The following is a 23,462-nucleotide window of genomic DNA, read 5'->3' on the forward strand; positions in this document are numbered from 1 at the left end:
CTTTCTCTGCAGTCAGGATAAACTTAGTAAACAAGATAAACTTTAGATGGAGCTAAACCCAAATGATTCTCTAACAGCAGTTTTACTTAAGCTTGAAGTAATTTTAGTTGGCAGCTCGCTTACGTAGCCTGATATTAAAATTCTTCTCAACCGTATTTTTATCTCCTTCTGAAGAATAGCAAGTAGCATGGCATCTTACTTAATTTTTCTAGAGTAATAGATGAAAAAATTGCAGAAGATCACATCTCAAAATCATAGTCAAAATCTTTTTGCTTTTATTCTATTTAATGCTTAGTATCTGGGAAAATACAATAATTTTTCAGTCTAGAACAATTAGATGTTATGCTTAATAATAAAATGTTCAAAGAGGATGTAAAAATAAATTAGTATCTTACTATTTAACTTCAATGACAAAGCAGGTCTCTGTTTCAGACAACCAAGAGATTTTCAGCCATGAAAGACAAATGAACATGTTCTGCCCTTCCGTAAACACGTGGCTATCATTGAAACCAATGGAAGAGAGAGAGAGAGAGAGATATACACACACATATATATATGTGCCTGCAGTGGAGGGCAGAATTTGGCCTAGATCTTACAAAATGGTAGTTTGCAGTTGACATTCATGTGTGTTTATTTTTTTAAGAAATAGAACTGCAGAACGTTCATGTATCGTACATTTTCCAAATCCTGCAACTGCAACTTATATGAAACATTAGCATATAAAAAGTCATCACTGTACAACCACTTTTTTTTTAAAAGTCAGTGTCAAAACCATAAAAAACAGCTAATTTATTAAAACCAGATATATTGTTAAAATGATGAGGTTTGCGTTAGCTTTCTCCTGTTTTAAGCACAAGAATCTATTAAAACAAAAAAAGGCAAAAGTGGCTCAGAAAATGACAAACTCTCTAACAACATACTCGTAGCTTTAATAACACTTATCTGACGCTATAGTTAATTGAAAAACAACGTAAACACAATGAGGTGCAGGTACCAACGGACATTCCTCACAACTGTGCAAACCGTGGGCCTCCTCCTGCAAACCCTACTGGCTCCAGAGCTTCCTCCCAGGGCTGGTCCCACCGAATCCGACTGCAACTGCCCGCAGCAGCCCCTGCCGCTGCCGTTTGCAGGAAGGGGTCCTGTGACCCTCATGTCATGCACCAAATACATTTAAAGTGCCTCAGATTTCAAACTGATGCAAATCTACGTTTCATTTCTTTAGACTTGAAAAGGTGAAATAGCTTCTGAAAAGTCTTATATAAATACTCCTTTAAAACTATTAGAGGTTTTCTATTTCAAGGTAAATCTAATAAAATATTGAACTGCTTTTAAATTAGGCAAATAGTGTTTGCTCTGCTTTTTGTAAAAAAGCAACTATATTCCTTTGCTGTAAGATACTTTATGCGTCTCCAGTCACTCTTCCCTTTATTTTACAGAAAGTAAGAGGCAGAGCTATTATAATTTTGTTGGTGCAATCGCCTGTGGAGTTCTGAAACAGCCCTACGGATTTTTTGTGATGACACTGAATCTTAAGTTCATCCCTTTTCACAAGTCTTTCCTCCAGTTCGTTTTATTCTGCTTCTTCGCTCTTCTCAGAACCACCTCCAGCTGAATTATCTGCCTCATACTTTTTATCAAGAGCATCTTCAAAGGATTTCCCACTGCAGTCATAGGTTTTACTTGTAGATCCCGTATGTGTTCGAATGCGAGCTCCTGGCTGGTATAACTGCATGGCTGGGCGATCCTAGAAGGAAGGAGATGTGGTTAACGCTCTGAGGAGCCTGTGTGGGATACATATGTGGGATTTTAAAATGATGAATGTTCATGGAGAAAGTAGATTTTGTGTTAAATCACTTTACATTTAATAAGACCCAGGAAAAAAATGGAGTGTAATGAAAATCGACTGAGTATTTAATATGTCTTGTTTATAACACTATTCTTGGGAGCCAAGCATTCTGAATAAATTAAGAAAGCTGTAAAAATTAAAGAACCTATGATACATTTGATGTAAACAAGGAGAAATACTGCAGACAATTATCAAACATGGTATTACAGGTAAAACTCTGAAATATGTTGCTGCCTTCACTAACATCAACTGGGAAGAACAATAGCCTGTGCATTTGCAACTCCACAGATAAATGACAAATATTAAATATAAGCATAAAAAAATAAGACAAACCAGAGAACAGTTTAGCAGGTAACAGCTAGAAAATTATCCTCAACTGAACTTGACCAATTGATATGCGTGCACTGCTACTTCAAGTCATGAATCATTACCACAGTTTAAACATGGAATGCACATTTTCATTATACATACCAAAATAAAATTGCAGTTACTGCTCTGCTTCATCATGCCTTCCATACTGAGTATGAGAGCAGGGGAATTCACCCACTGATAATAAACAAAGTAAGTACAGTTTGAACATGCGCAGGCTTTGTGAGTGACCCAATCATACACACGCTGATTTGATCACTGGAAAATGGAAGAAGGAGCAAGTTTACAAGGAAAAGACACCTCAAACTTGCAAATGGTGATGTTCCATAGCTCTTGAGAGCACTTTTTATTCTTGAAATTTCAATAATAAAACATACTGCTTAGAAACTCTGCTTAAGAAGTCTTTTCCTCGTAAGAGTATTTTACTCTTACAAATACCAGTTTTTAATGTTGTAAAGCAACCCATTCACCAAAACCTGAGCGTTTGGACCAAAGCCTTGTGTTAAGTTTAGCAAACAAAATTAAACAGCCTATTTTAAGACAGTGGCAGAGCAGTGAAATTGTCCTACATCAAACTATATTAATTTTCAATTGCCTTCATAATTTGAAGTCATTCTAGTCTTTTGTTCTTTCATTCTTTTTCCTTATTCCCAATATACATTTTCCCTTTTTCCTTCTTTTTCCTTCACCATTGTCTTTTTTGCTTGTGCTGGTTTTGGCTGGGGTAGAGTTAATTTTCTTTACAGTAGCTAGTATGGGGCTATGTTCTGGATTTGTGCTGAAAAGAGTGTTGATAATACAGAGATGTTTTAGTTGTTGCTAAGAAATGTTTGCACTGGTCAAGGACTGTTCAGCTTCCCATGCTCTGCCAGGTGCACAAGAAGCTGGGGGGGGGGGCACAGCCAGGACAGCTGACCCCAACTGGCCAAAGGGCTATTCCATACCATATGGCGTCATGCTCAGTATATAAAGCTGGGGAAGAAGGGAGGGGGGGACGTTCAGAGTGATGGCGTTTGTCTTCCCAAGTCACCGTTAACATGTGATGGAGCCCTGCTGTCCTGGAGATGGCTGAACACCTGCCTGCCCATGGGAAGGAGTGAATGAATTCCTTGGTTTGCTTTGCTTGCATGTGCGGCTTTTGCTTTCCCTATTAAACTGTCTTTATCTCAACCTATGAGTTTTCTCACTTTTACTCTTCTGATTCTCTTCCCCATCCCACTGGGGGGGAGTGAGCAAGCGGCTGGGTGGGGCTTAGTTGCCAGCTGGGGTTAAACCACGACATTTTCTCTCTCTCTCTTTAGACCAGATATCAAGATTCACTATTGGGCCATACAACTAGGTCATTCTAGTTAGTGCTTTGTAGTGTGGTATGAAATGTGTAACATACATCTTTCTACATCACAAACAGCCGCATAAAACTAGATCCTCTGACAAGCAGTGCCCATTGGAAAGTTTATGATAAAAGGTCCAAACAATTTTTCGTATCATAGACTCTGTACCTCACAGTTTGCATGAAAGCTAGCACAACTGTTACTTACACCAGAAATTTCCCATTTTCTAATTAATTCTTACAAACTTCAGCAAGAAGCTCAATCTCTGCCTAAAAACTTGTGTGGGATTGTTAATTCTATAGGTAAGCTGGAAAACTCAGCCCCTAACTCTTATCTATGTCATAAATACTCTAAGGAAAAAAGTCACCACACTGCAAAAAACTTTACTGATATTGCTTATTTTGTTTAGGGAACAAATCTAGGACTTGAAGTGTGGACTAATCCAGAGATTCGGCAAGCTACCAGAAGTGCAATGGGAAGAAATAAAAAGGAGGCAGCTTCTTAAGGCTTGACAAAAGGCCCCCAAGACCCACCATCCAGTTCCAAGGTTGCAGATATCTCACTAGATTTCAAGAGTAGCATGGCAAGCATGAGGAAAATTGCTTTTCCCATCTTCCTGCTTCTGAACTAGCCATTTTTCTGACTGTTCTACAGCTTGAGCCGCTGGTGTACGTGGAAAGTGGCTAATGTGTATATGCAGATAAATCTCACCCATACTGCCCAGCTGACCTTCGCATAAACAGAAAGCGGGGCACACCAGGCTTTCTGTGTTCACACACGGTGACTTACTTGACACGCAGAGCGAGTCCACCTGGACTTGCTCTATGCACACTCCATACAGACTCACTCTGCACTTGACCAGTTTACTCCTTGTCAGCCTTAGCCCACATCACAGATCAGTCACTTGGTTTGAAAGAAGAGTTTCACGTGCGGAATAAATTTCTACACAAAACAGTGTTTCAGTCATCTTTTGTGGAAAATCTAGGATCAGAAGGCAGAGAGAATGAGGGTGACAAGGAGAGCCGCCTCCTGAAAAGACCCTGGCACATCCATGAAATCAGAAAGTCTGAGACTAATGATGCCCGTGTCTCTGGGAGACAAATAAGGGATGGCTCTTCTACACACCCTGCTACTGGCCCCGCTTGCACTGGTTTTGCACCTGCTCTTTCCCTGACAACGACCATGAGGATAATTTGTCCTAACCAAACGACAGCCTTTTCATACTGGCGGGTATCCAGTACTGAAGAATTTGCACATTCACACCCTCTAATACAATGGTCTCTGAATTAGCTATTTATTTAAGTCCTTATATTTCCTCTACTGAGCAATGCCTGGCCAATCCATCATATAATTACTTTATGAGATGGGTAATGCAAGTACATTTTTAAAAGACTAGTATGCCACAGTTTTTAAATTTCACTACAGAAAGTATAACAATTTTTAATACACTCATAAAATACAAGGCTTCCAAGAACAGCGTTCTAAAAATGCCAGGGTTGAAAGGAAGACAGAAAGTCTTCTATACATTGTAAATATGAACGAGCAGAGACCTGTGACCTGTCCTCTGATAACAATAAAAAGAAGTCTGGGTTTTACTGAAAATGAAATAAAGAATTGCTTTTTTTGAAAAAGCATCTTTATGCTGAGTTTGCGAAAGTAAAACCTGTGATCTTGAAGCATATTTAATTAATGAAAGATTATCCTAAATGAATAAAAGAACCTTATTTCTTATGCGCTCCTTTTTGGATGCCATGTCATCACACTTGTCCTCTTTACCCAGTTTGTCTACTGCCTCCACAGTGAAGCTGTAGTTGTAGTTCCCTTTCTTTCCTCTGTCTTGGTTGTATCCTTTCCCCCACTTCAGCTCTTCTTCATTCCTTCTCATAAACTTGTCAAACTCATAGTGAGCTCTCTGCTTTCTCCCATCATCCAATCGATACCTTTGTCTGTCAGGTTCTTTTTCTCGAAATCTTCTCTCCAAATCTCTTTGCTCTTTGTCACTATCATTTTGTGACCTACGAGTATGTATAAAAAGAAAGAAAATCCAAGCAATTAACAGTAAAAAAAAGCTGCTGAAGGATACAATACAAAGCCTTCCTTTGACTTCAACAGTATTTAGATCAATTGTATGGCAAGGCTGTTTTCTTCTCATTAAAAAGGGGTTACGTGCAATGTTGCTGAATGTCTCATCCATGTATGTCCGGCCCTTGACTATGCATTCAGTTCAAAATAGCAGACAAAGCTTTACAAGCAAAATTGGACTTTTGTGCAACTGTTGTGGAAGGCCCATTCTTCAACTTTCATCCCTCTTTCCAATCCCATAAATAGTTCCCCAATACGCTTCACATAAATACATGGTGCATGATTAGCTCTTGTGGCCTGTTCTTCAGGTGACTCATGTATATAGGTATTCCCTTGAATGGGAACATTCAGGGCCCTAAGGAATTGTGCAGGTATCATGTATCAATTTGTAAAGTTTTATGACTCTGTTTAACAAAAATTTTTCACTGACATTGCAACTTGCAGAAGGCATTTGTGAAAACGAATACTTATGTTCCAGGCTTTTGTTCATTATGTCTCTAAGTAATTTAGCCTACCTTTGCATATTTTATTTAGGCGAAAGACCATTACCTTACCACAACATAATACTTAATTTCTGCTATGCTGCAATGGGTTTATGTTATAAAGACTATTAGTTTGCAACATTCTGCTGCCTGTCTGATACAATTCTCAGCTCCCTTATTCACTTCATTGTTCCTGTTCAGCAAGCAGGTGCTTCTCTCATACAGCCAAACTCAAATAATGAAGAAAGATTACAGAATAGATAGAACTTTAAAAGGAGCAAATACAGGCAGTTTCTTTTTATGTATTACAGATGTATAAATACTTAAAATTGAAACAGGAAAGTTGCTTTTGACAGTCTGCTCACATTTTGGGAATCAGCAGACAATCAGAGAGGATGGAGATTTTCTAACAGTGATCAAATAGTGATATGCTTCTCGTTTAGAATGGTTTAATATCAGTAAAAGTATATCCTTCTATATAACTTTTTTTTTTAATAACAGAAATGTGAAAATTGTCAGCCTCTGCCATGAACTTGGGCATTGGCAGGGCTGCCAAGAGAGGGGCCCCATCTCAGGAAGAGCTGGAGGTCAGCAACAAAACCTGAATGACAGGTAAGTTATTCAGCATTTTGCAAGACTGTGCTTGGGTCAGCATAACACATTCATCAAGCGGAAGCAACGTCCCAGCTGTCACAGACACCTGAATCAATCACAATTACAGAGATACTGTACCTGTAGCATAGATACATACATATAAAACACTATGTTAGCTCTCAAGGGGTATGTGGCTACAAGTTGTTTTGTTTCACATTTAATATGCTAGTCTAGACACTAACTCCAGGTCCTAGCAAGGCTCAGAGCGTGACCTTCCAAAAAGCCAGAAAGACACATCTCAATTTGTTGCTGTAGCATTGCCTGGTACCTGACTCTTCGCCTGCCTATTACTGTGGGTGAGGAAGGAATGGGTGTGCCTGGAGGTAGGCAGGTGACAGGGACACAAACTCCAGTTCAAGAGTGGTTACAGTAGCTTTCTAAAATTCAGTCACAGCGACCAGGCAGGCAAGAGTGGAAATGGCGGGGTAAGCAATTACAAAGTATAGGTAGAAGAGAAAGTTACACAGCCAGAGAAAGAGAAAGCAGAAATGAATGGAAGTAAAAGGAATGGAAGCATACTTCTGTTTGGTATAGTTTCAGATCCGTATGTGACCATGTACTCTCATGCACCTACTGAGGTTTTAGTCTGTGGTAGAAAGCTATTGCTACTGAGCTTCTAAACATGGTTTCAAACAGGCAATTCAAGATTTCTGAGTCAGTGACAAAGCAGTTACAACTTAATTCTCAATCCAGCTGAAATAATAGCTCATAGCTTGCTACCTAATCACACCCACTAATAATCATGATGAAATGAGCACTTGGAAAGACAAGGTAACACTTACTGTACCTGTGCAGCCAAAAGGATTCTGTTTTACACCTGGAAAATCTACATTAATGCCTTATTAAACTTACAGGATCAACAGTAAAAATGTTATATGGCACCACCAAAAGCTTAATATGTAAAAAGCCATATTAGCGAACAACTGACTTGCCCCTGCAAGTGTTTCTGTTGACCCTGTTCTGTTTCCTTTGTTGAAGAACGTCAATGAAAGAGTTGCTGAATATATTCAATTTCCATTAGAGAATAGGAAATGGAAGTTGTCAGCATCTTTCAGGACATACTCAACATATTGAAACACTGAGCCCACGTTTGAAGTCCTTAGTCAGAGACAAAAAAAGATGAGTAACGCATGCACGATATTATTGGTGAACCATTTCTTCAATTAGCAAATTCAGTGGCTTTATTTTCCAGTTTTCAAAGTTTCTTTACTTTGTATTTGCCATGAGGAGAACATTTGCAGCTCCTGCATACTTTTCATAAAAATCAAGAACCTAAGTGGACAAAGGTAAAATTTAAACTACTCAGAACAGGCAAGTAGCCTGCAATGCTCCTAGAGCACAATCCCAAACTTCCTCTAATACTGTGTATATAATACCTTAGGTAAATTATTTAAATGCTCAAGCTTGTCCTTAGGTACAAGTTGCACATATACATGACATCTCAGATTCAGCTCTGTCATTTTGCAAAGTACTTTTGAGAGCTTGGCTGAAAAACTCTACTGAAGAACAAAGTATTGTTTACCTCAGCAGCATAGTATTCTTAATTATGTATCTTACATATCTTATGGGTGAATCCTGCTTGCGATGGGACACACGTGTCAAAGGACAAGAGAGAGAACCAGCTGCCAAAAACATCTGTAAGACATTTCCAGGCTATGCTAGTTATAGAACTGGGCTATACCTCCTGTTCCTGCTATTACATATGCAACACAAAAGGCAGTGGGAGACAGAGACAGCCTTCTGAATGTATCTATCGTAAGGCTGTCATTCGCACCTTAACTATTCTGCTGTTGTCCCATTTATCAAACACATTTACCTGTTTATGGCAGCAAAAATGCAGAAAGTGTGATGGAAGAGTAAAGCATCTCAGGCAATTTAGTCTTTGATATCAGTAATGGAAGGAGGGCCTTACCTGAGCTCTTGATGGGGAGCAGCTGAAATAACAATGAAACTCTGAATGACTTTTCACGCAGAAATCCTTCCAATCTGGGATTTCAAAACATTTCACAAATAACAAATTGCATCCACTAATACTGCCATCAGGTCAGTAAGCTGTTACTAAACACCTTTTACAAAAAGGACGGTGAGAGATTTGTTCACACACAGAATGAAATCAGTTTCTTGCTGACAAAACACCCAGCCAATGCACCATTTATATCACATTTAAGCCTTCAAATGAAAACATTTAGGATCTAATTTGCAGACTAAAAGATAAATATTACTTACTTTTCCTTAAGTTCTTTTAGCGAACCCTCCAATGATTTGGATTTTATACTCCCAGATCCAGATGATTTATCCCATTTGTTTTCTTCAATGTCAGCTTCTTCACCTTTTTCTTTGTGCTTTTCACTGGCCAACTCATCTCCTTTTTCAGGCTTCTTAAGAAGCTAAGAAATATTTTTTTATATTATGATGTAAAATTATTCTCCTCTGTTGTAATAGACATTTTAACAATGTATTAAATATATCAAAACCCTATTAAGATCGAAGATATTTAAATGCTAGGAATATATTTTATGAAGTATAAAATTTAAAAAGTTATTTAAAGAGGGCAGTTTACTTCTGCTAAGGAGTGACAATCATTAACAGGCATTCAACTGCAAACTTTTAAATATGCTGAGAATACTGGAGAAAGCACTTACCTACTCTTCTCTCCTAAGTTTTATATATAAAGATATTATTATGGTCTACGATTTCTTAGAAATCATACAACAGAGCTTAATGTTATTGCCAATAAAATAAAAAGCAGAACCTCTAAGACAAAACGAGCAAGATTAATACTTCACTCCATTAACTATTATATATAAAATGTGTTACACATGAACTACTTGGGACAGACTGGCATATAGAAGTAGGTGCTCAGTATAAATATACCCTGACAGAAAAACAGACTGAGGAAAAAATTATGATGTTAGCAGCAAAGATCACATTGCATTTTCACCTTGGAGATTAAGATTTCCAAGAATTCTGTTCCTTTCACAACAAATAACCCACACAGGGCTTGAGCAGTGTCCAACATTACAGGAATAATCTTTATAGAAGGACCAACTGTCTCAAACTACTTCTCTAACATTTCAAGGATAAGCAGAACATCTTATCAGTCTTTTCATTCCACCAGTTTTTCTGAAATGAGCACAGGTTATTCTTCTCCAGTATTTAAAACTTCTATAATGTTTCTCTCGGGTAATATTTTCCTTTTCTTTAGGAGACAGAACTAGCTTTCAAGGTCACACTGCGACAGATATGTCATAAATACTGGGGTCTTTTGGACAACCAGGTTTGGGTAATAAATTTTAAAGAATAACTCCCCTTTCTTCTGAAATTCTAGTATGTTTTTCTTTATGCCTAAATATGAAAAATCTGTAATTTGGCTTCAGAACTTACTATTTTTTACATCCAGGTGAAGGCAACTGTTGTCTGGGAAGAAAAAGAAGAGGAAAGAACTACACAGCTCTGTCGCTTCTCCCCACCACAAGATCTGGAGTGAGCCTGTGTGCCCTTGCATTAAACTACAGACTCTTATACCAATTTTCCTCTTCAAAACAGCCTACAAAACCTTTCCAATACCTCAAAATTTAGTTCAGATTAATAGTTTTTATCTATGTAATCTTATACAAATAAGGTTTTAAATGCCCAGATATAATAGCACAAAATACACCCGCCTAAGTGAAGTCATTAAAAGCACATCTATTCAGATTGTTATAAGGCAGCACAGCCTGAAATTAGCAAGACTTTGTTATAACTTGGTTAAAGCATGCTATTAAAATACATCAGTTCTGAGCATAAACACAAAAAAATCTCAGCACATATGGCTAGATGAAGATTTACATCACAGAAAGTGTTAAAGTCATATTTGCAATAACATTCCAACATGTTAGCACAGAAAAATTTGGTTCTGTCAGGTTACGTCAGCACAGAATGTGGCAGTGTTGTAAAAAGATATGTGAGTTACCTGCCATAACTGCATCAGCACATCATTGTACCTAAGGTAATTAGTCACACTTTTCAACAACACTACTTAGTTAAGTACTTTTTACCTACATTACTTCCCCTTCTAGTCAAAACTGGTTTGGTATCTCCACACTGTACTGTAGTACACCGCATAAACAGTATAAGTGAGATACCAAAGGAACTTCTGGATAACTTCAACAGAAAAACATTTTTTCATTAAGGTACCTTGATCCTTATTTCTTTTTCAGAAATCTTCTTTTGCTTCTCCACTTCTTTTCTTTTACGTCTTTCTTCTTCTCTGCGCTTCCTTTTCTCTTCCTCCCGCAGACGTTTCTTCTCCAATTCTCTCCGCCTTCGTTCTTCTCTTTTCTCTTCTCGTATTCTCTGAAGAATTCAAAATGATTAATTGTAAATTGTCCAACGGAAAACCATGTGAAACATAAATGTTGAACTTCAGGCAAAGGTCTGAACGTACCTGCTTTTCTAATTTTCTATTTTTAATATATTCCAAAAGGGGTGTTGTTCTTCTAGCTAAAACACAAAAAATTTGTGATATAGTGTTCAACTCCTAAAATATGTACTCATTTCTTTACTTCAGTACTAACCCCTTTTTTCTAGCTTTATCTGCAAGGGAGCTAAATAATCAATAAACCTATTTATTTTATATATTTTTGAATGCATTCCCATAATTCCATTTTAGAAACACTTTGTTGTTTTTTTGCTGTTAGGGTTAGAAGCAACAGAGATACGTTGCATGATTATTTAACATTTAATTAAAAATTGTATCTTTTCAGTTCAGAGAATAGCTTTTTTGTCTTGCTCATCAAACAGTTATTTACCAAAAAGGAAAGAAATCTGTTCAGAACCTATTCCTACATTTTAATTCTGTACATCAAAACCTAGCTATGTTGCTGTTCATATACAGCCCACATTGCTGTCATCTCACATAGCACTTTTCAATCCCAGATTTCAAAGTACATCATGAAGGTAACATTTTTATTCTCATATAACATTTCCATTTAACTACCATTTAGCGTTCACCTCTCCATGGGAAAACGGGATGAGTAAGAGATAAGTAATTTGTCCCAGGTTACACAGCAAAGTATCAGCAGATTCAATAAAACTCTGGCTTCCCAAACAACAAATATGCCTCATCTACTGGATCACACAGCCATTCGTATGTTACAGAGCTGTCTCCACACTCCGGAATCTAGCCTAAGCCACCTGCCTGAACCATCCTCAAATTCTACAATAACTTGGAGGACATAATCAAATTCTGTATCATATATAGCATTCATGACTGAATTGACTGAATAAAACTTGAATTCATGTACTTATGGCTGTGAGCAGTTACAACAAATTTTGTCAGTCTTAGATGTCCCAGGATGGAGTTACAGAAAATATTTACTACTAGAAATTGCTCTACAGTTATTTATAGGACTCTTCCTCAAACCAGAAAAAAAATTCACTATTGGAATGCATGACAGGATTTTGAAGGAAAAAAAAAGAAAAAAAAAAGGAAGAAATAAAGTTTTCATCAACTTTGAAATGGCATCACCAAAATCTAGACACAATTTATATCCCAAAAAGATTTGAATGTTTTTGTCTTGAAAGTGCGAATATCCTGGGGGCAACCCATTCATTAATAATAAAACCTTGTTATGCAGTTATGCATGAGAAGGCTTGATAGGACTCAGTGTTCATTTTTAGCAAATATCACTGGTCAAAAGCAACAGCCAAAAAAGATTGTTGATTTGAGATCTTCCTCCCTCTATCCCTAGATTCCCCATGCTACCTGCCCCCCCCCCCCAGCCCCCCCCCGCCCACCCATAATTTTTGACAAATGTTAGGTCCCCAGCACCCTCCCTACCAGCTTCTCGGATCTGCAGCTCTGCCTCTCTCTCCTGCTCCCGTAAGTTCCCCTGTCTAAGCAGTGTTCACCTCTGGGCACTTTTACATGCTGAAAGTGATCACAAGTTGTAACTGGAGGGTCTGGGGAAAGGACAAACTGCACTGGGAGTCCAGAACTTGACCCTAGTCACGACTAAGGCGGTGATGTAAGAGGTTTCATCAGAAATTATAACTTGAAGTTCAAGGGAGAGAGGCAATGAGATGACTATTATCAAAAGAGGAGGGCAGAAAAGAATGTTTATGAAACCTGAATCTTACCCATCTTATTTAAGGGCCTTACTGCAAATAAGAGGTTTTTCTTAAAATGTTTACGAAATTTTAAAATAAAATAAATTATAAAATGAAGACTTGTGTCAGCAATTAACTTTTATATTTTATCTTGCTCTCTACAAACAAGCCAGAAGAATGAGCTTACCTTCACCCTGTTACAGAGAAATCTGTTTTATATCTTTCTGTCACACTGAAACTGATGAGCTAACACATCTGACGTGATGCATAAAACATGTTGGTTTGCAGTAACACTACCTGGAGAAATGCTGAGATTGTGAGGCCCAATTCTGCCAACAAAGTCCTGGGCACGTCTTTCTTTGACTTCAGTAGGAGTAACACCTTTGAAACTGGACATGCAACTAAACCCTTGCATAATTTTGCTATAAACATACTAGCCACTGAAGTAGCAATGGTCACAGTTTTGAATAGCAGAAAAAATAAAGCAACTAATTTGATTTCCTATGATTTAACAGAAACAAACCATTAAAAATCCTAATGTAAAGCCGCCTTCAGCCAATAGTTACTCAGAAATCTGCAACTCTCAAGACTAATAATTTTCATTGATAGAATATTTTTAAGCAAATAAACCTTTCTTGAAATTGTAAACTTTTTGTAAATTGTGAATTGTAAACTTCTTAGAAAATTTTCACTGCTTTTACTCTGCTGTCAAATACTAGGGAAGATTTGGGGTAAAGAAAAATTTTTGGGGAACTTCCCTATCTAGAAAAGCAACAAAAAAGTTTTATTGATAACAGAATTATCTAAATGTCCATACTTCTAACATTTCCATTTTCTCTAAATTGTTTAAGTTTCAAATCTCTCCAGTCAACTATTAATTTATGCATATGAAGAATAATTAATGCCACTACAGAAGTGCTTGTCACAGGCAGGGACAAACAGACAAACAGCAGTAACAAGCAACAGGACGAGAGGAAATGGCCCCAAGTTGCGCCAGGGGAGGTTTAGATTGGATATTAGGAAAAATTTCTTCACCAAAAGGGTTGTCAAGCATTGGAACAGGCTGCCCAGGGAAGTGGTTGAGTCACCATCCCTGAAGGTATTTAAAAGAGGTGTTTGACTCGATGATCTTAAAGGTCTTTTCCAACCTAAATGATTCTATGATTCTAATCAAAAGAGGTGGCTACTTTTACACTGTAAAGAAAGAATAGCAAAGGTCGCTTTTTTTCCCTACTCAATTGTTACACCTAGGGAAGAGTAAGTGTTGTCACTTGGAGATACAGCACATCAATATTCCATGTCATCCTGAAAGCTGCATACTGGCATTGAAGATTTCAGTGTTGATCTTACTAAAGATTCCCCCCGAGACTGTGAAAGTCATGCTGCATGCATACAGAAAACAAGGTGTTGCCTTACTTCCAAAGCTTTTGCAGAATCTTGACCGTGAGAACAAAGAGAGATCATTTCATGTTTCTCAATAAAAGCATCTAATATCAGGGATCAATTGTTAAGTATTCAGCTACTTTATCTTTTAAAAATAAATGTTTCATCTTTTAATATATCTGTAAGTATTCAGAAGTATTTGTAAGTATTCAGAAGTATTAAGGACCTATTTCTGAAGCCACTGTGCATGCAAAACTTCCAGTGAAGTCAAGTGATTCCATGCATAGAGACTTAAAAGAACAGGTTGGGCATTTCCTGTCACTACTCAGCTGGATCACAAAAATTTAACTGCAATAATCTCAAACTCTGTTAGGCTGAACAGGTCAGCTCCTGCAGGTAATACCATAAAGATATAAAAATAAGATATTTAATATTCTCAATAATAAGAAAAATCAAGAAAACAGACCAATGAGTTCCCTTGTTTTGGCCTCAATCTCTCCCAAAAGAATCTCAGGATTGGCACAGATTTTCTCTTCATCAGCACAATAACTCTCTAAAAATTTCCTATATTCTGGATCTGTGAAGAAAAATTTTTGAATTATGTTAATACTTTGCAATGCATGACAGAAATGGAATCTATTTTCCACTGTGACACCAAGAAAACATGTTTACCGTCTTCAATGCTCCCAGCTTTGGCATCTTTCTTCTTTAGTTTCTTTTTAGAAATCTTCTGGAATGGAGCAAATTCAACCACTGCAGGATACTCCAAACCTTAAAAGAGATCAATGCTTAATTTTTTGAGGGAGGAGAAATTCCTTATTCCTTATATTCCTTATTTTCAATATTCTTGAATATTGAAAATACTTGAATATTCAAATTACTTGAATATTCCTTATATTCAAGTAAGATTTTCAAAACTCTTGAAACTTGTGTTGGCCAGTCTTACTTGAAATCAAAGGTGAATGTTTCTACAATCCCATCCTAAACTTCTAATGAAAAACTACATGTAGCAGTATTTTAGATTCAAAAGAAAATAAATTATATACATAAACATTACATATTTTTTGGACATGCTAACAAAGACTGTAAAAATGAAGATGACTACTGTTGCACAATAAAATTCTTGCATTATTACTTATAATTCCCTTTTAATTCTTCACAGCTATTAATTGATTAGAAAAATTTACATAAAATCTCAGCCTGACAAGTGATAAGTACTAATGGGAAATGATTCTGAAACAATTGAGTGGCTTCTGTAAAGTTTTGTTGCCAAAAAGCTTAACAAATAAGTAAATGCTGGGTAATAGGCAATAATAAAACATACCACCTTCTTTCAGATCCGAAACTCTAAAACTCAGCATGTAGAATTGCATGAAACTTTTTTTCTGTTTGTGATGGACTATGCAACTTCTTGCCTGTGTTTACTGGCATGGATTCTTTGTTTGGAATTCTGCTTTAAATACTAGATTGGACTGGAGTCAGAACTGTATGTAGCTTTTGAATTTCGCCTGGTTTCCACTTGCAGCAGGTTTAAGATTACACTTTGCTCAAGTCCACTGAAAACTTGGCTTAAATCCACTAAAGCATTTGTTAACCTTATTGAACCTGGTAATCCTTGTTTTAATTTTAGCCTCATAAATGCAATGCCACTGCAAGCCTCACCAGAGGGCAATTTTGATCAAAACTCATGCTCTTTATTTGCACAAACAATCATGCCAAACTGGCCAGCTCTGTCCAAGCTCAGTTTTACAGTGTACAGAATATTCTGGCTTCAGTCCAGCATAACACTGAAGAACATGCTTAATTTAGACAAAGTGAAGTCTTGGCAGAATCATAAAAAGTTACTTTCTAGTTTTTAATCTAAAACACCTAGAATTTGAAATCTGGGAATCACACACTGTGAGGAATGTGTTGTTCTCCATCTCTAGGAAAATCCATCCAAGTCTGATTAAGTCAGAAGCCTGTAAAGTATCTCAGGTAGGAAATGCTGAAGAGGAACTTGTTAGTTTGACAGACAGTGTCTTTAGAGATCAACTCTCCAGTAAGAGTGGACAGCACTACTTTTCACAGGACCTCTGCAACATTGAGTGTACAGAATAGACATGTCTATACAAGTGTCTATACAAATGTCTATACAAGAAACCCCCAAATCTATGTCTGTTTTATACAACCCATGCAATTTTTTACAGAAGGTATGAGTGAATGAGGCAAGGAACTGCTAAAGGAACAGCACCACTTCTTGGCTATGGCAGTTTCATGCTACTGTAGACCTGGATTTATCCACACCTACATTATAGAGTTTTTCTTTACTGTTTGGCAAACTTTTGCAGACTGAACATTTTAAAGATGGCAACCAATTTTGTCGCTGTTGTTCTTGGAACTCAACTCAAGATGTCTGCAAATGCTCTAAAAAGTCAAGCTGTACATATCTCAAAGTGGGCAACCAAAATGATGAAGTCAAGTTTTCATCTTGCTTTTTCAAAATGGGAGTAAGTGGCACAACTTTATCTCACAGAAGCACACTGAAGATGTAACAATTCATGCTTGCAATGTGTTCAGTTACCGTTGTGATTAATTGTGAAGCTTGCATAAGACAATTGCCTGAATAGGATCTTGATAGTGTATTGCTTAAGGTACAAGAATGCAGATAAAGCATGCACACCACACAGACAAGCAAGACTGCATGGACAAATATATTTTGCACTTCATTATCTTTTAAGTGATAGATTTTAATATATTTTTATGTAATTAACTGTATATTGAGAAAAAAACCCTGGCATAATTAGCAAAAAGGAAATAAATTAATGTTCTAAAATGGTTTATGTATACATATACATTTAATATCTTACAAATACTCCAACCTTTATTATCAATGAAGACATAGCCATCAAAGCGATCTCTAAAAAGAAGGATGTCCTCAGGATTTCTAAAGTTAATGTATGCTCTTGAGTAGAGATGAGGATAAAGGCTGCAACAAGAAACAATTTTATTTTCTGTTATTTACTATTCTGTTCAGGACTAGAAAAAAAGTAAAACTAGAAGGATCACACTGCAATTCTCATCTCCTTTGAGAAATGGCTACCTTAAACATGTATATCCAAGTCTTCACATATACATATCTCATTATATATATGCAAAAAGTAACTGAACAGCTGAGTTCTTGGACACAACTGTGAAATTTATTCTGAACTGAGACAAATAATTCTAGTTCATTTTGTCTCCTTAAATTGCAGACCATACGCTTCCATTGTGCAGGATCAAAGCTTTAAGTCTAATATTTCATGATTTAAGAGATATGAATAACAGCAGTGCTTTTGGGGAACTTCTTGGGCATGCTAAGAAAGTCTTCTGTTGCTGAAACAGGAGAAGGTAAGTAAAAGCTCCCAGTGAAAGGGCAGTTGCCAAGATGTCACTGTATTTCAAGAGATTTCCACTTTTAAGAAAGATTAAATAATCTAATAATTGGCAAGATAATCCACTGAATTATATACAAATAAATAAGCTCCATCTGACATACATGACTATGAATATATATGCAATGTCTAGTCGTGAAGACCAAGTACTGTGAAAATCCAAAGCATTTCTAGCAAAAGAAAGAATAGGTACTTACCTAAAATAATTCTGATTCTTCAAGAATTTATTGCCATAGATCCCACTCCAAGGGTAAATGTTTAATGTGCCTGATAAAAACCTCAGGGTTGGCACACCACCAACCACTATGAAACTGAGGTAATTTAATGAATTACCATCATCAGCCAAGTTATTGTGAATCATGGCATGTACATGCTTTAAACCTCTGCAATTGTGATATAAACCAGTTTGGCTTAAACTGCCTTCAATGATGGAGCACCTCTGGAGCACCACCCGGAGCACCTCTCCTGCGAGGACAGGCTGAGAGAGTTGGGCTTGTTCAGCCTGGAGAAGAGAAGGCTGCGGGGAGACCTTATAGCAGCCTTCCAGTACTTAAAGGGGGCCTATAGGAAAGATGGGGACAGACTTTTTAGCAAGGCCTGTTGTGACAGGGCAAGGAGCAATGGTTTTAAACTAAGGGAGGGCAGATTTAGACTGGATTTAAGAAAGAAATTTTTTACAATGAGGGTGGTGAGGCACTGGAACAGGTTGCCCAGAGAGGTGGCAGAGGTCCCATCCCTGGAAACATTCAAGGTCAGGTTGGACGGGGCTCTGAGCAACCTGATCTAGTTAAAGATGTCCCTGCTCTTGCAGGGGGGTTGGACTAGATGGCCTGTAAAGGTCCCTTCCAATCCAAAGCATTCTATGATTCTATGATGGGTACGTATTACGCCAGGTTTTGGAACATACCTGAACACAAGCCCATAACTTTAAAATACCTATGTTCATAATACTATTGCCACACATGGCCTGTCTTCAAACTCACCACCAGCAGCAGGAGACAATAAACACCCACAGTTGCAACCATATTTCAATCCCATAGCTATTTCAGAATCAGATTTCACAATGAGTGAGAAAGAGCAAAAATATAGGTTGGATCACAGGATCCACACATGTGGCAGCTCAAAGCAACACAGTTACTACAAACCAAGTAATTTTTTCTTTTTCAAATGTGTATCCATATGGATTCCACTCTGGGCATTAGAAGGTGACTATAAAGAGCAATGCTGTCAATAACTAACCAATGATTTTGTAAACGCACAAATTTGTGTTTGATATTGTAGCCAGGAGAAATGTTTAACAAAAAACTAGAGGGCTTGTTTCATTTAGATGTTTTGCAAATACCAGCTATGGAGTGTTTCTACAGCATGCAGAGGATAAACCTTCTAATTCTACGGAAGAGCTATTTCATCCATATACACTCACTATATTTTGATATTGCAGGTTGCTAATAGCATTGAGTGAACTGGAAGCAGGCAACCACAAAAATGCCTGCTAGGGCATGGCTAGGGCTACGCTGCTGACACAAAGCAGTACTGAAAGCCACTACAGCCATGGCATGCTCCCTCATCTGCCACAGCCTACACAGATGCCACACAGCTATGGACCGCTTGCAAGCAACTTCTAGACAGCTTGACCAAATAAGCGTGGTGGCATGTGGCTTGTGTTTTGTCATGGGGTTCTGCAAACCCTGCAGAGTCCTCTCTGATCAGATTTGCAAACCTCCAGTCTGCACGTGCAACACAAAGGTATCTCGAGGATGGCTGTGGAGTTACCACCAAGATGGAAAGGAGAAAAAACAAGCCAGCTTCCTTCTCCTCAGTTTCAAAGCAAAAAAAAAAAAAGATGAAATGTAACACTTTTCATAATTACATACAGTTAAAAAAGAATCTTTAAAAAAGGCCTACAAGTGTATGTAAAGGAGGAAATTTTATTGTGGCGATCTATAGCTGTGCTGGAAGAAATGTCTCTGTGCTGCCTAACGGCTGGAACAGTAAAGAAGTCTCTTTGATAACTGGTGGTTCCCAGGAAGACATAAACTTTGTTCTCTGTCATGTTAACAGGACTATTCTTATGTTTCATGTTCTTTGATGTTTAAATTAAATGAGGCCTGATATTAGAGACTGATATGGTTATACATTTGAAGTGCTGAAGATTCACAAGACAAAAACAGGAATCTTGAGGGAGCATTATTTTTCAGCCCAGTTATTATTATCGGAGATTGAGAATTGAGTTTCAGTTCCTAGTCTAAACAACTATTTCGGTGTTTTATCCATCTTCAGTTTTTGTAAAATACTAAAACCTCCCATAGATGAAAGGCTGGGACTCAGATAAGTGTCCCAGCCACTACATTATTCTGGCACTTCCTCTCTGTCTCAGTGCACTTCTCTGCCTCAGTGCACAGCAAACAGCTTCATCATATAGCTGGATTTTTTTTTCTGCAGTAACTTAGAACCGTATGGTTGGGCACATAACCATCGTGAAATAGAACTGAAAATACAAAGAGTTATTCCTTCCTTGTTTCCTTTAGCTTGTACATCAACGCCATCTGTTTCATCTGCTTTGGCAACACAATCTTTTCCTGGTACACAACATAGTATTTTTCTAACATTTTCAGTTTAGGCTTATCAGAGTATCTTTTGAAACAGAGAAACATTTGGTATGGTTATTAAGCATTTATTAGTAAGAAAAACCTGAGTCTGAAATGTGTAAATGGGACTCTGGAAAGCAGAGATTTAGAATTTACCTTGCAAATAAGGGACCCAATGTTGTTGCTGTACATTATTAACATTTTCAAGAACTTCATTCACATCAGCAGAAACATACAAAAATACAAAAGCATGCTTGTGCACAGTAGGATATTGATGTGCACAGTAGCACAATAAAATAGGATTGTCTATCCATTATTGTTGCTATGTATCAGGGTAGAAGGTTGTAGAAACGTGGCTATGACAATGCTTAGCAATTACAGGTTCCTTCTCTGATGGAGCCACTTCTACAAATAAGGAGTTGGTTCTCATACCAGAGACATATGAGCAAGTTAAGATGTCAGAGTGCTTAGTGTATAAAAGCCTGACTGCCAAGTGTTTCAGACCTGTCTTAGGCTTTTTACCCAGCAAAGTGTGCAGCATGCCTAAAAAAAAAATGCATAAAATTCACTCTCTGAACGGGAAGCTAACTAAATGTAGCAAATAGTTAATGCTTAGCACTGGCCTGCATATGAAATACGGTCCCTTACTCAGGGTTTCAGACGCCTGACTTCCAACTGCAGCTCCCATACCTCCACCCACCCTGGATTCCCTCTTCACCTATTCACTGAAAACCCACCAGCGTGACAGTGCAGCAAAGACTGCACGGGACTTCACAGGGCCACAGGGACTCTGTGGCTAATACCCTCTCCTAGGAAGAAACAGTCCTGCTCTACTTCTGTACTTTATATTCAGCAGTTACTGGATAAAATACAGCTTTTGCTTTCCAGCTGAGTCCTACAGAAGGGCCACTGGACTCTGTGCGCTTCCTCCTTTTTTCAAGTATCTACCAGCATAGATTTCATTTGGGATTTGAAATTCAGTTTTGAGGTTGCATGGTTAGTTTTATAATCAGACAGCTGGTTCTATTTTGCCATATGGTTGATGTCTATAATGCTGCTTTCCATCCCTATCATGTTTTGGACAGATGCACTGCACATGATGTTGGCATCTCTGGGATATCACTTAGAGCAATCTCTATGGAAATTACCCAGATGAGTCTGACTACACATTTCTTCAGTACAACACAGTTTCTTTGTTTTCTGCTGTGCATTCAAGAGTATTCAATTTTTTAGGTTACATGTGTTTCTATATAATACTTAGTCCATCATCTCTTTAAACCCTTACTTTAATAGTAATTTTAATAACACACACATTCTGATAGTTTACTGCTTCTACAAAGTATCTTTTAACACAACTGTGTAAAAAGACCAGTATACAGGAAAGCAATTTTAAAGTTATCTACAATATTAACAGCAACATGTAAACTATAAAAACAGCCATGACATCTTAGTAAAAATACTTACCAACTTATCAGTCATGGTGTGAGTGTGTGTATATATATATAAACATATACTTACATGTACATAAATTTAAATATATAGATCTCTACATCTAAATTTTGGAGTGTTAAACAAACTCCTCCATCCATTCATGTATTATATAGTAATTTCTGATCAAACGGATAACTCATCATCTACCTTGTCATGTCAAGCTAAAATCCATTGGCCTTCATCCTCTTGTCTCTCACCTTCTGTGGTCATTCACATAGTGGATGGAAACAGAATAATTTTAAATGAACTCAGCCTTCCCTTTTTACAGACATAAATGAGCACAATTTGCCCAGCAGTGGAGAAGCAGAAACACGATGCAGTTGTGATGACAGACTGTCACTCATTCCATCCAGAACACAGTAATGGCAGCTACCTTGAAGGTCTAAAGATGCTGCCCCTTCAGAGCTGCAGTTCCTGGGCACATACCACCATTCTACAGTGCTAATGCTATTTGCCTACAATAATCCTGAACAAAATGTTGGGAAGAAGTTATGAAGGGAAAAGGAGTGCTGTTTGCAAGAAGCTTTATCAGTGTCTGTGATATATGGCATGACATCAACTATTTGACTGATTTTCACATAAGCAAAGCTCCTGTTCAGATCTCTTTACTTTTATAACCTCACAACACTATTAACAAGTCCTAGCACGCAGCATTCAGTGCCAGTCCCAAGGGATGACCCAAATCCTGCAGGGCCAGAGCTCAATCACTTAAGTTTTAGAAGACTCAGAAACATTCACAGGCAGACAAAAAAGAAAACCTGGAAAAAATAGTTAATATTTGGAGTCTGAGAACAAGATAGACTGTCAGGAAGGCACAGTCTTTATTATCAGCCATAGATAGTGTGTCTATCCAGCAAACATCCCTGAAGGCCATAGAATCAGTCACAGAAACAGTGTTTTGTTCGTATTTTGATGTCACAGAAACAGTGTTTTGTTTGTAATTTGATGTCAATGTACAAGAAAGAATAAATTCAATGCAGTGAATCAGATGAATCTGAAAAAATGAATGAAACACAATGCAACAGTCAATTTCTGAAATGATTTTACTGAAAAGGATGTAACTGAAAAAGTGTAATACATTAATGACATTACTTAATCAAATGAAATTTTAAAAAGTTTTATAGCTTGCCTATACGAAGACATTGTAAACTTAAACATAACCTTTAGACTGCAAAAAGAGAAACTGGAGTTGATATGCATATCTTGTTTGTTTTGTCCTCTAGGGTGAGATGACCTTGGAAACAAAAATGTAGAAACAGCTATAGTTAGACCTCTCTAGTCCTCTTTCCGACAGCAACTAGTAGAGGACGCTTAGAGGAAGTTTATTAAAAAGGGGAAACTATACACTGATGCTTCACCTAGTATATCATTTCAGCTACTTGCAGCCTAGGGACTTCGTAATACAGAACTTGCATCCTTGTGTTTAATAGGTTTTCACAGATAAATATTTGTCTAACTGCTCCTGAACGATTTTCAACCTCCATAATTTCTGGCATCAATTTCTGACAAGGAGTTCTATGGTTTAACAGAGTGCTGTGTGGAAAAAAAAAGTCTGTACTCCACATAAATCTGAACGAGCTCTTAGAAACTTGTTATCCAGAGTTACACAGGATGCGGTTAAACTGAGATGTTACAGCTCTTAAGGCAGATTTGTCTGCTTCTGCATCAAAAGATTTGTATGCCCCTTTCTCTTTCCAACAAACAGATCTTCTTCACAGCGTAGCTTCTCC

General features: G+C 37.5%; 1 protein-coding gene across 1 annotated transcript in view; it reads right to left on the reverse strand.

Annotated features, from left to right (window-relative positions):
- Positions 1 to 279: 279 nt before the first annotated feature.
- Positions 280 to 23,462, reverse strand: part of UPF3A (UPF3A regulator of nonsense mediated mRNA decay) — a 28,384-nt gene continuing 5,201 nt past the window's right edge. The window contains 8 exon segments of the mRNA XM_075525211.1: positions 280 to 1,747; positions 5,270 to 5,564; positions 8,994 to 9,154; positions 10,944 to 11,102; positions 11,194 to 11,249; positions 14,707 to 14,817; positions 14,913 to 15,011; positions 17,102 to 17,208. Of these exon segments, the coding sequence (XP_075381326.1) occupies positions 1,574 to 1,747; positions 5,270 to 5,564; positions 8,994 to 9,154; positions 10,944 to 11,102; positions 11,194 to 11,249; positions 14,707 to 14,817; positions 14,913 to 15,011; positions 17,102 to 17,208 (1,162 nt within the window). The 3' untranslated portion in view covers positions 280 to 1,573.

The sequence above is a fragment of the Mycteria americana genome, chromosome 1, assembly GCF_035582795.1.
Source record: "Mycteria americana isolate JAX WOST 10 ecotype Jacksonville Zoo and Gardens chromosome 1, USCA_MyAme_1.0, whole genome shotgun sequence".
Lineage (NCBI taxonomy): Eukaryota > Metazoa > Chordata > Aves > Ciconiiformes > Ciconiidae > Mycteria > Mycteria americana.